The 11,194-nt window shown below is 42.0% G+C and overlaps 1 protein-coding gene across 1 annotated transcript; it reads left to right on the forward strand.

The window, feature by feature from the left end:
- The first annotated feature begins 1,380 nt into the window (after window positions 1-1,380).
- pros1 (protein S) lies at window positions 1,381-10,382 on the forward strand. The gene is made up of 14 exons (XM_084575027.1): window positions 1,381-1,541; window positions 2,070-2,227; window positions 2,852-2,876; window positions 2,979-3,062; window positions 3,145-3,267; window positions 3,404-3,529; window positions 4,489-4,617; window positions 4,713-4,953; window positions 6,107-6,293; window positions 6,508-6,672; window positions 6,766-6,934; window positions 7,566-7,702; window positions 7,799-8,027; window positions 9,081-10,382. The coding sequence occupies exons 1-14, from the start codon at window positions 1,463-1,465 to the stop codon at window positions 9,266-9,268; spliced, it is 2,040 nt and encodes a 679-aa protein (XP_084431153.1). The 5' UTR covers window positions 1,381-1,462; the 3' UTR covers window positions 9,269-10,382.
- Window positions 10,383-11,194: the final 812 nt, after the last annotated feature.

Below are 11,194 nucleotides of genomic sequence, written 5' to 3' on the forward strand. Positions count from 1 at the left end.
ACATAAAAAGTAGTCACATCCTTGGACAGCCATTTTTGTTGTCAATTGCCTAGCAACAGTCAGACTTTTGCACCACTCCAGCGCTTTTCCTGTCCTCTTTCCTCATCAGTTTTTCTTACCTGTACCTCTAAGAATTAAGAAATATTTGTAATTTTGACGGAATATATTTCCACCCAACATAGTTAAAGGAGTCTCAGTGTCTTTAAATAAAGCTTATAGACAGCTTCTATAACTTTTAAATGTGAGAAATTGTAAACATTTAAAAACTCTAAACGGTAGGCATGGTAACGGAGAGCAGCCATTTTTGTTGTCAGTTGTCTAGCAACAGTCAGACTTTTGTGCCAGTCCAGTGGCTTTTCCTGTCCTCATTCCTCATCATTGTTTTTCTTGCTTGTTTTTGATTTCCCTCAATTACTTATTTTTAACGCTACATTTAGATTTGTTCAAATATCTTTAATTTACCTATTGACTCTTAACCTCCTTTTGCAGTTGACGGAATATGTTTCCACCCAGCATAGTTAAAGGAGTCTCAGTGTCTTTAAATAAAGCTTATAGACAGCTTCTATAACTTTTAAACGTGAGAAATTGTAAACATTTAAAAACTGCCCAACGGTAGGCATGGAAACGGGGAGCGGCCATTTTTGTTTTCAGTTGCCTAGCAACAATCAGACTTTTTGCGCCACTCCAACTTAGGAAATCTCTTTTCCTGTCCCCTTTACTCATCATGTTGAGTTTATTATAACATCTGGGGTCACATTATTTGTCTTTTAACGCTACATTTAGATTCGTTCAAGTAATTTATCTATTGTTAGCAGTCCCCGGTTACCTTCAAAACATAAGAAATATTTTTAATTTTGCTGCGGACGGAATGTGTGTTAAATCCGACATAGTTAGAAGAGTTGTATTTAAATAAATCAACAACTTATATAACTTTTAAAACGTTTAAAACTAATAACGGTACGTAAGAAAAACGGGTAGCGGCCATTTTTTTGTTGTCGGTTGCCTAGCAACATTCAGACTTTTGCGGCATTCCAACGTTGGAAATCTTTTGTAGCGTTTAGTCGTCATTTTTTTGAGTAAGCTGGAGTATTTGCTTTGGGTTTTTTTGGATAATACACCTCCATTTATCCAGAAATCCTTTGTGCCCCGGGCCTCCTGTGCTGTGTGCTGTTTTGTAAACCCATTTTCTGCTTGAGTTCAGATGAGCAGCGTCCGCGGTGAGTAAACAATGGTGGGTGAGTGTGCTAGCAGCGCTCCCTAGCTGCCTCCTCTCGCAGCCCTCTGAGTCCGCTCTCCTGGCAGCTCCCCCCCTCTCCTCTCTCCCTCTCCCTCTCCCCCTCTCTCTCTCTCTCTCTCTACGAAAACACTTTCGGGAAGAATAAAGTTTTTCCCCCCACACGGACCTGTGCTCAGCCAGTCTTTACCCAGAGCCAAACCGTGGCCTAGCAAGAACGGCTCGACTATGTGGAGAAAGAAGCGGGCTCTTGGGGAACCTTTGGCTTGTCTCGTATTACTTGTGACGCTCGTCGATGCTTATCAATGTAAGTATGTTTGGGTTTAGTTACACGTTGATGTGGTGAATAATTCCCGTTGAGGGTCGTCTCCAGCTTGATCAGCTTCCAGAAATCCCCACTTTGATCACTTTTAACTGCGTTAGCAGAAAGTGTGAGGGGGGTCATGACTCCCTTCACCACACCGTCAAACAATGCTTGACAATTTGAGCCGCTTGTTACAACAACTAGAGGTCATTTCTGGGAAATAACGGTTTCGCAATGACCCCCTTTTTTCAGGCCGGTTCACAGAAGAGTAAGTAGTTGGTGCACGGAGGCAGCAGCCACATGAGCCATCTGTCACTAGGAAACAGAGGAGTTAAATTCCTACAGGGATCAGTCATGTTTTATTATAATTTTGCTGCATGTGCCTGGTTGCAGTAAATCTGCAGAGTAAGAGGTTTGTTCGTGTCTGATTCTTGTAAAAACATGCAAGCAACAGTCCTCGCCGTGCAGAGGTACTATGGCTTTACTGTATGTTTGAATGAGTGCATTTGTGTGTGTGTGTGTCCGTCCTAGTCCTGGGCCAGAGCACAGCCACCCAGTTCCTGAGCAGGCACAGGCGAGCCAACTCTCTGTTTGAAGAGAGCAAGAAGGGCAACCTGGAGAGGGAGTGCATCGAGGAGCTGTGCAACAAGGAGGAGGCCAGGGAGATCTTCGAGAACCAGCCTGAGACGGTGAGCGCAGCTGCGGCCTGTTTGGAATCGGGTTGGGAAAACACATCTCATGGAGGAGAATAATTGACCATTCAGAGATCAATACAGCAGTGAAAGTGATCAATATACAGTACACAATGCGATATACATACATACAACTTGTACTGTACTTTATTTTCTATTTTTGTCCCTATTTAATGTTTACTTTTTTATCTCCAGTGTGCACTGTCCTTAAACCGTCTGCTGCTGCAACACTGCAAATGTCCCCACTGTGCAATAAATAAAGGATTATCTTGTGATTTGTTAGAACTACAAAATATGAGAAAAGGAGCCAATAGTTCCACGCAATTAAATTTCCAAGAGCTCAAGCTAAGGAAGTAATATCTTCAAATGGAAGATATAGTTTCATATATCTATATAGAAAATAGTTTAGAATAGAAAACAGTTTGATTTCCTCTGGGCTGGGCCTTTGTTGCATGTTAATCCTGGTTCTCTATAAAATTTCCCTCCTATCTTTTCTTTAACTATCTAAGAAATGCAAAAAAAAATAAAATGCATCTTGGGTGGGTTAAATATTAAACTGATCATGTCATTCACAACATTTTTAAATCTCAAATTGCTGACAGTCTGTTCTGTTTTTTCCAGGAATACTTCTACCCTAAATATGTTGGTAGGTTTGCAGAATTCAGGTGTCTTGATATGCTGCAATATCATTTCTGTTTTTTTCTCCCACTAGCCCGTTCATGTTCTCAAAGAATGTTCTCTGTTGCAGCGTGTCTGGGTTCACACCGAGTCGGCATCGGCAACCAGAACTCAGACTCTGACATCCCGTCGGACCTTCGCACGTGCGTGACGGGTGAGACGCTTTTACTTTAGTTAGTCTTTTAGTTTGTTACAGCTGTGAAATGACATCCTGTTTTATTTGTGTCCAAAACTAGAGATCAACAACCAGTGCACACCGTATCCCTGCTACAAGGAGGGCTCAGAGCGCTGTGTGGACGGCAAGGCCTCCTTCACATGTGCATGCAGGCCTGGTTGGAAGGGGCAACGCTGTGAGGATGGTGAGTATGTATACATTGTTTAGGGTTTTAAACATCTAAGATCAACTAAAATGGCACATGCACTTAAACTGAGGCTCATTACAACGGTAACACTTTCTGCTGACACATTTTGCTGCGTGATGTGTTGACTGGGCAGACATCGACGAGTGTTCAGATCCTGAGTTTCCAGCTGGGTGTAACCAAAAATGTTACAACATCCCCGGTAGTTTCCACTGCATGTGCGAAGATGGCTTCTTCCTCAGTGACAACATCAACTGTGTGGGTAAGCTTGAACCCATACACCAGTACCGCTTAGTTTGTTTCCCTGACACTAAGTTTTATGTTGTTTTGTGTCTATTTTAGTGGCTTATACCCTTTATATGAGGATACTCAGCTGTTTTGTGGTCCCTTTGGTAAAAACGCAACTCCTTACAGAATGCACGGCTTTGCAGCTGAGCCAACACACCGCGTATTGTTCTTTCTTATTTATCCATATAGATGGTGGAACCGTACGCACTTCGAAACAAAAACTCCAGCAGCTGTTGTCCTTAGGGCCCAAACCATTTGTTATTTCTAAAACTGACCTGAGTTGACCCCCTTATGTAACCCGAATGTGGAAAGCTTTTAACATCTGAAAAGATGGTCCAGTGCAGTAAACAGAGCAGCAGTCTCATAACACGATTAGAACCTGCTCCCAGTTTTCAGATGCTCGCCTATTTGCCGCATATTTCGGTGTGTCCTCTGTTTTGTTTTGTGTGGGAAGTTCATTCACTGTTTATCTTTGAGCGCTTTCTGGGTACAAAGTCTTTACAAACATGGACTCAGTCAGTTTGGTAAATTTGCTTTCTTCATTTTTTTCATTGCCTACGGAGATTTTATAAAAAAACATCCAGGAATCTGAAAATGACAACCACAAATTCTCCAAGCTCAGTAGGGCATCTTCAAACTTCTTGCTTCCTTTTATAATTGCTATGTAATTGTTTTCATCCATCTAAACCACTGAAAACATCCAGCAAGTCTGCTCAACGCTTGTTGTTTGCTGGGTCTTACGTGACGTTCAGCAGCTCACTGGCTCCCCTCAAATCTGCCACAGCTGTCTCTGTTTGCAGCTGCACTGCGTTAAGGCACAATCAGGTTTTACAGTGTTTAAGTTAGATAGATAGACACAAAGATGAGGAGTTGTACAGAAACTGTTATAAAAATGGAGGTATGGACACTAAGCACAGACTTGTTCTTTTCCAGATGTCGATGAATGCCTGTTGTATACCAGTATCTGTGAAAAACCAGCTAAATGTGTCAACACCCCAGGCATGTATGACTGCCAGTGTCCCCCGGGATTTAAATATAACTTCACTTCCAGGACTTGCAACGGTGAGACATCAGTTTATTGCTCCTGTCGTATCACGTTTAGTCAGAGTATTTGCTGACACAGACTCTGGTATAATCTTCCTTTCCTGTTATTACAGATGTGGATGAGTGCGAGCTGAGTGTGTGTGACGGGGTTTGCATAAACACAGTGGGCAGCTACACATGTCACTGTGACGGTCGCCAGGGTTTTCACCTGGCAGCGGATCGGCGATACTGTGAGGCGATCCCCGTTTGCGTAGAGCTGAACAACATTAAACACAATGAGATGCTCTACTTGGGAGAGCAGTTCGCTGGCCTTCCTGTCATCTATCTGCGATTCCGTCTGCCAGAGAACACAAAGTAGGTGGTCAATACACGTGCAAATATGGTGTCATTATTTATTTGAAGGATTTTAAGTGTTGCGTGGGTTGTAATCAATTTAGGCCAAATTGCAGGGGCGCAAACACTCGTCGCACATTCCAGATTTGTTTTTCCAGGATATCTTGATGAATTAGGTGAGATAAGAGGAATTTTTGCGTCAGTGGTATCAAACTAAAATATTATTTCAACACTGATAAAGTTACATGACGTGTTTCTAGGAACATTTTTTCACACTGTGCTGACAAATATGAAAAACGTGTTGTACATCCAGAAGTTTTGGATTTTTATGTGAGTGTGGAGGTTGTAGGTGTTGGGATAAAACACTTGATATAATGCACAGTGGCGAGTGCCTCACAGCGAGAAGGTCACCGGTTCGAATCCATGAGCTTTCTGTGTGGAGTCTGCATGTTCTCCCTGTGTCTGCGTGTGTCTCCTCCCACCCTCCAAAGACATGCTCGTTAGGTTAATTGGTGATTATAAAAATTGGCCGAGGTGTGCGTGTGAGTGTGTTGTCTGTCTCTCTGTGTTGGCCCTGTGATAGTCCAGCGACCTGTCCAGGGTGTACCCCTGCCTCTCGCCCGATGACAGCTGGGATAGGCTCCAGCAGACCCCCGCGACCCTTAACAGGACTTAGCGGGTATAGAAGATGAATGAATGAATGTGTTGACGTCTTTAAAAAGCATCTTACTCAGTTGGATCTAATAATATTATGGTTTCAGTTTCTACATGGAACACTTGTGAATGAATTCATTCAAACTGACAGATGGGCACATATAAGATAAGATGTAAGTCATTTTTTTTTAGTGTGCCTGCCAGTTATAACAACCTAGGAGAGAAAAAACCTAAAAAGCTGTGGCTTTAATTCCAGAAATCATTCAGCAGGTTGGAGAATGTTATTTGTTTTGTAGATAACATTACAAGATATATATATATTTTTATTTTTTTTTGCGAAATGCCTGGAAACTGGTCAAATGACACAGAAACAGAGTTGTTGTTCCTTTTTACAAAAGACAAGATAAACATGCACGTTAGCCAAGTAATAATAATAGATGGCAAATACCACTTTTCTGTCTAGAAAGAAAAGGGCTGTGGTTCAGTCACTGTGTAAACTCCCATGTCTGTCTCCTGGTAGGTTCGCAGCTGAGTTTGACCTCCGTACATTTGACCCAGAGGGAGTTGTTCTGTATGCAGAGTCCTCCCAGGACTCGTGGTTCATGTTGGGGCTGAGGGGCGGTCGCATTGAAGTCCAGTTCAAAAACCAGCACACATTCAAGGTTACAAGCGGAGGAAAGGCCATCAATGATGGACAGTGGCATGTGGTAAGAAACAACTCCAGCCTGGTAATTCCCAACATATGATGATAGCTTGTTCCCCGATGGCAAACACAGAGGTCAATGAAGTGCAAATCAATAGAATTAACTGATGGAACATGTGTTGAGTTGCGGTAACATGTGCCCTGGTGCTTAAATGTGTTGAGTGCATTGTTATTAGTGTTATTAGAAGTGTTTAACAAATGTTGTGTATAATATGCAGATCTCTGTGGATGAGCTGGAGAGCAGCATCAGTGTGAAGATCAGCAAGGAAGCAGTGATGAGCATCAACAGCCCCGAGAGTCTCTTTACTTCAGTTAATGGCAAACTGGAGACCAAAGTCTACATCGCTGGTCTGCCGAACCGCACTGACAATGTCATCAAGCCAGTAAGATATAAAAGCATTCACATACAACTAAACCATAATAGATACGTTCTTGTCACCACAAGAGAACATCCACACTGTTGCACTCGTGTCTAGATCAACCCTCGACTTGACGGCTGCATCCGGGGCTGGAACTTGATGAACCAGGGGGCCTCTGGGGTAAAGGAGGTCATCCAGGAGAAGAAGAGTAAACACTGCTTTGTGTATGTGGAACGAGGATCTTTCTTCGCTGGGGCAGGACTGGCACACTTCAACATAGACTACAGTGAGTAAGTTAAGTTATATTTTATTAATCCCTGTGGGGAAATTTGGCATCAGCTTTTGACCCTTATGAACTGCTTAAGGAAAGTGAGCTGCCACAGCAACGTGCTGCCTCACCACATGTAGTTTTGCGGTTGGTTCCTTGGCAGTGAGAGGAGTGTTACCAACATGTATTATTATGGGTTTGGAGGAAACTAAATACATCAACATAAGGAGCATAACCTCTGACACAAAGGGGACTAGTTGGCTTTGTCACAGAGTCCACAAGTTCTTTCTTCTAAGACTCTGCTCCAAGTTGCAGATTTGTAAGCTGCACATTCTCAGTGCCGGCCTCCAGATCTGGTGACTGAAGTCTAATGAATTCACTGTCACATTTATGAAACCAGTTCAACAGTTCAACAGTTCGACGCAGGTAGCAGCCATTAGATGATGCTGAACTCTTTCAACAAGTTCACTATTAGTACTCCAGCTGTGGCATTCAAACCATCACTTGATGGCACTGGGGTGCCCAGTATCAAGTATTCAGAGATCAAGTTGAGTCAAATTGGAAAATCTGTGAAGATAGCTGAAGTTTTCCACATTTTCAACGTTATAAAAATATTAGTTATTTCCATGTTTCTATGTGTGTTATCTAGGTGATTCTGGGAACTGGAGTGTGGATGTAAAGATGAACATACGACCGTCTAGCAGCACAGGTGTCCTCTTTGCTCTTGTCTACAAAAACACAGTCCCGCTGTCAGTCGCTGTGGTAACAAAGGAAGAACACGAGGCTGTGAGTTTAGTCACACTTTAGTTGAAATATAAGCACAGATGGATTTCTGCACACCGCCTTTGTATGATTTTACTTTTGTTGGCCTTCCTTCTCCAGGACCTACAAGTGTTCCTCGACGGCGTCTCTGTGGCAACGCTAGACTCCATGTTGTTGTGTTACCCTGAACGGCTTGCAGTGCAGCTGAAAGTGACTCCAACAGAACTCCAGATCTCAGCCAACTCCTCCACTGTCAGCTACTTGATGTCCGACGCACTACAGGAGGCACTGGCGCGACTCAACGCCACCATGCAGAACCCCGTTAGCACATATATTGGTGGGATACCAGGTTGGTAAAGCACAAAAAGAAACTCTACATGCTCTACATACATACAGACGGAATGAAAAGGTCTGTGAGATTTACTTATTCTGGAAAAGATGTTCAAAGCAAACTTACCTGCAGTATCTGGATAGTGGTTTAATGTCAAATGCTTCAGTACTTCACTGTGACTGTGCTGGTGTTTAACAGGTGTTATATTGATCGTTATCACACTTATATTGTTAACACATGCTTATTAATGCTACACACAAAAGTACAGCTGCAGGATTTTTGTCAAACATTTTACAGGACCACATGATGGCACTAGATCACAAGTTGAGAGATCCCCTAAATATTTAAATTCACATTGAGAGGAACATGAACGACTAATGTCACAAAAATATTTCACTAAAGTCCAAATGTCAGCCTCATGGTGGTGCTAGAGGAAAGCTCAGGGATCACTACAGTCAGTAGGAGATTGTTTCTGTCATGGGGGTGTTGAGATAGTTTAGTGAAGATCAAAATGGCTGACTGGTTTAAAATACATTTGATTAGTTACTTTTCCTCAGTTTGAACAACTTTAGAAGAGTCTCAAACTCTAACTCTAACAATTATTGTGGAATCATGAGCAAGAAAAGTGTTTTGGTTAGGGTGAAGCCCAATCTGAATCTGAGAGGATGAAGACAGAGATGGGACCTCCTAGGGTCTAGACGCTGGTGGTGGTGGAGTAGGAGATGAAGCTGGCAAGTGGTGTCCTCTGATGAGACTCTGAGGACGACTGGGAAGAGTTGGAGACAGGGAGGAGGAGCGTTGCACGGTTAACGGCTTCAAGGCAGAGTGACAGATTGACATTTAAATCACGGTCATGAGGAGTTGTTTTAGAGAAGGCCAGCAAGTTGTGATGTAGATATCGAGAATAAAGTAATTTTCTCGTTGGAGACCAGATGAGTTGAGAAAATAGAGCAGCAGGATTAGTCCACCTACCACAGAGGAAAAAGGAACACGAACATAACTTCTTAACTTTTGCCATAGCTACATTTCTTTGTCTTTCTCACCAGTTATCCTCCTCGTTCTTTCTTCCAGACAGTGTTCCGTTACCTGACAGCCCTGTGGCGGCCTTTTACCACGGCTGCATGGACATCACTGTCAACGGCAAGCAGCTAGATTTTGATGAAGCTCTCAGCAAACACAACAGCATTAAGTCCCACTCCTGTCCTCCTGTCTCTGGAACAGAGGGTCACCCTGATGCACTGCACCTGCACAGAAAGTGACCTCAATTAACAGCCACGAAAGAGCCTTCAATTGAGGCAGCATCCCACGGGAACCAGTTCGTGGGATATTTTGGAAGAGAATCTAGAGGAGAAGAAGTGACAAGAAGAGGAGGTAGAGGTAGACAATTTATTTTAACATTTGTCTTATTCTTTTCATCCATACAGTGTTTTTCATCCCTGGGAGTATTTTATTCAGGTTTTTTTTTTTTAGTGAGTCACGACGAAAGCTGGCTTGCCAGTGGAGTTGGTCTGAAACTGGATGACATAGTTGTAGCAGTTTCTCGCAATAGGTTAAGTGTTTTCCAAGAAGCCTGGGAAAAAGAGCTGAGCTCTGTAGAAAACATACCACGAGTTGAGCAACAGGTGGTTATGTTTTTATAGTAGATTAAAACAAGTGGTCGGTGTCGACCAGGCTGAGAGACCCCCTGCATCTTCCCTGCTGTTCAATCATAATCTCAAACATCTGGTGACTCTTAGTTGAGGTTGATGTTGTGGCCAGAGTAAAAGCCACAGAGGAGAAAGTTGCGCATCCAAGCTTTTAATCCAGTTTTGTAGCATTTTCTCGATTGAATCATCAACCCCTGGCTGGAGCTCTGCCGTCCAGAGATGTTTATGTGACAATTTGTTGTACACCACCAGTGATTGTCACCTCTCTGTTATGTTTAACTTCTGTTGTTCTCATGTTTAGGACTGACCTTGTACATAAGACAAGCCATCTTTAATATATAACTTAAATGTAGTTGCTCAGTGTTTTGTTTGTGTTATGTTTATTGTAAGAAATGTATTAAAGAAACCTCATTTGATTGCATTTTGTTTTTCTCTCTTGCCATAAGTGGAAACAGACCACACAGTAAAAATGTCTTCTCAGATGTCTTCTCAAAGTATTCAGAAATAGTCTCGTGGTTTGAAATATATTAATGCTGCATACTCATGTCCATAAAGTCAGTATCTTGTCCTAAAATCTTTCTTGTGACAGTCATTACAGCTACCTCTTGAATCTTAACTCCGTGCTGACACAACAAACTCACGAATCATTTACAAAATACTGATTCACCCCGGTGTGTTTTCTTTTAATCTCGTTCCTCCTTCATTCAATCTCATGCTGTGAACAGTAAAGACGGCCGATGCTCCACTTTAAACTTTTAAAATCATGTTTTCCTGAACACCAGAATAATTCTTGTCAAACTTTTCACCTTTGGTTTCCGCTGTGTGGATGAGGAGCATTTAAAGCCTGCCCGGTGTGGATTCAGACACTGGAATGCAGAAACAAGATTACGGGTAATGGATGTGAACTGAAGAGCAGTGAAATGGAACAAGGACAGATTGCACAAGTTTCATGGCAAACGAAACAGAAAGAAACATTTCGCTGGAAAGAAATGCGGCTCTAAAATAAACTGTCATGAATGTGTTTTTAAATTGTGTAATAACAATTCCACTAAAAAGAAAGAAAAGGCACTTTTATGACAAGAGATATCCTGTTTTAAACACTGTCAGCAAAATCATGCAAATAGCAGACTTGGAAACACTATTTGGTAGAATGGCCTCAGCAGAGAATTATATTATTATGTGAACTGCTGTTTAGTATTTAGTATGATATTTTAAAGTAAAAACTGAATTTTAATGTTGAATTTAACAACTTTATGTAGTGGTGGGTGGTAAGTATATGATAAATCTGATAATGCATTGTTTCCCAAGCCCTGTGAGCAAAGGAATTGTCCTAATTTTATTAATTATAATGCCCCAATACATTATTTTCTACAAATCTACAAGGTAGCTGTCAAACAAGCAACCTTTGACCTGTCTGTTTGACCATTTATGAAGCCTAAACTAAAGTATATCACCCAATTCTGTGTTACACATCAGCTAATTGCTATATATTAGACACTTCTTTGCAGAATCCACGGGCATTAGACCCAAATTATGTGA

Source organism: Chelon labrosus, assembly GCF_963514085.1.
Source record: "Chelon labrosus genome assembly, chromosome: 3".
Lineage (NCBI taxonomy): Eukaryota > Metazoa > Chordata > Actinopteri > Mugiliformes > Mugilidae > Chelon > Chelon labrosus.

Coding starts and splice junctions, on each gene's coding strand:
- pros1 (XM_084575027.1), top strand. CDS start 1,463: ATGTGGAGAAAGAAGCGGGCTCTTGGGGAACCTTTGGCTTGTCTCGTA. Junction 2,228..2,851: donor TCGAGAACCAGCCTGAGACG/GTGAGCGCAGCT, acceptor TGTTTTTTCCAG/GAATACTTCTACCCTAAATA. Junction 6,294..6,507: donor ATGATGGACAGTGGCATGTG/GTAAGAAACAAC, acceptor TATAATATGCAG/ATCTCTGTGGATGAGCTGGA.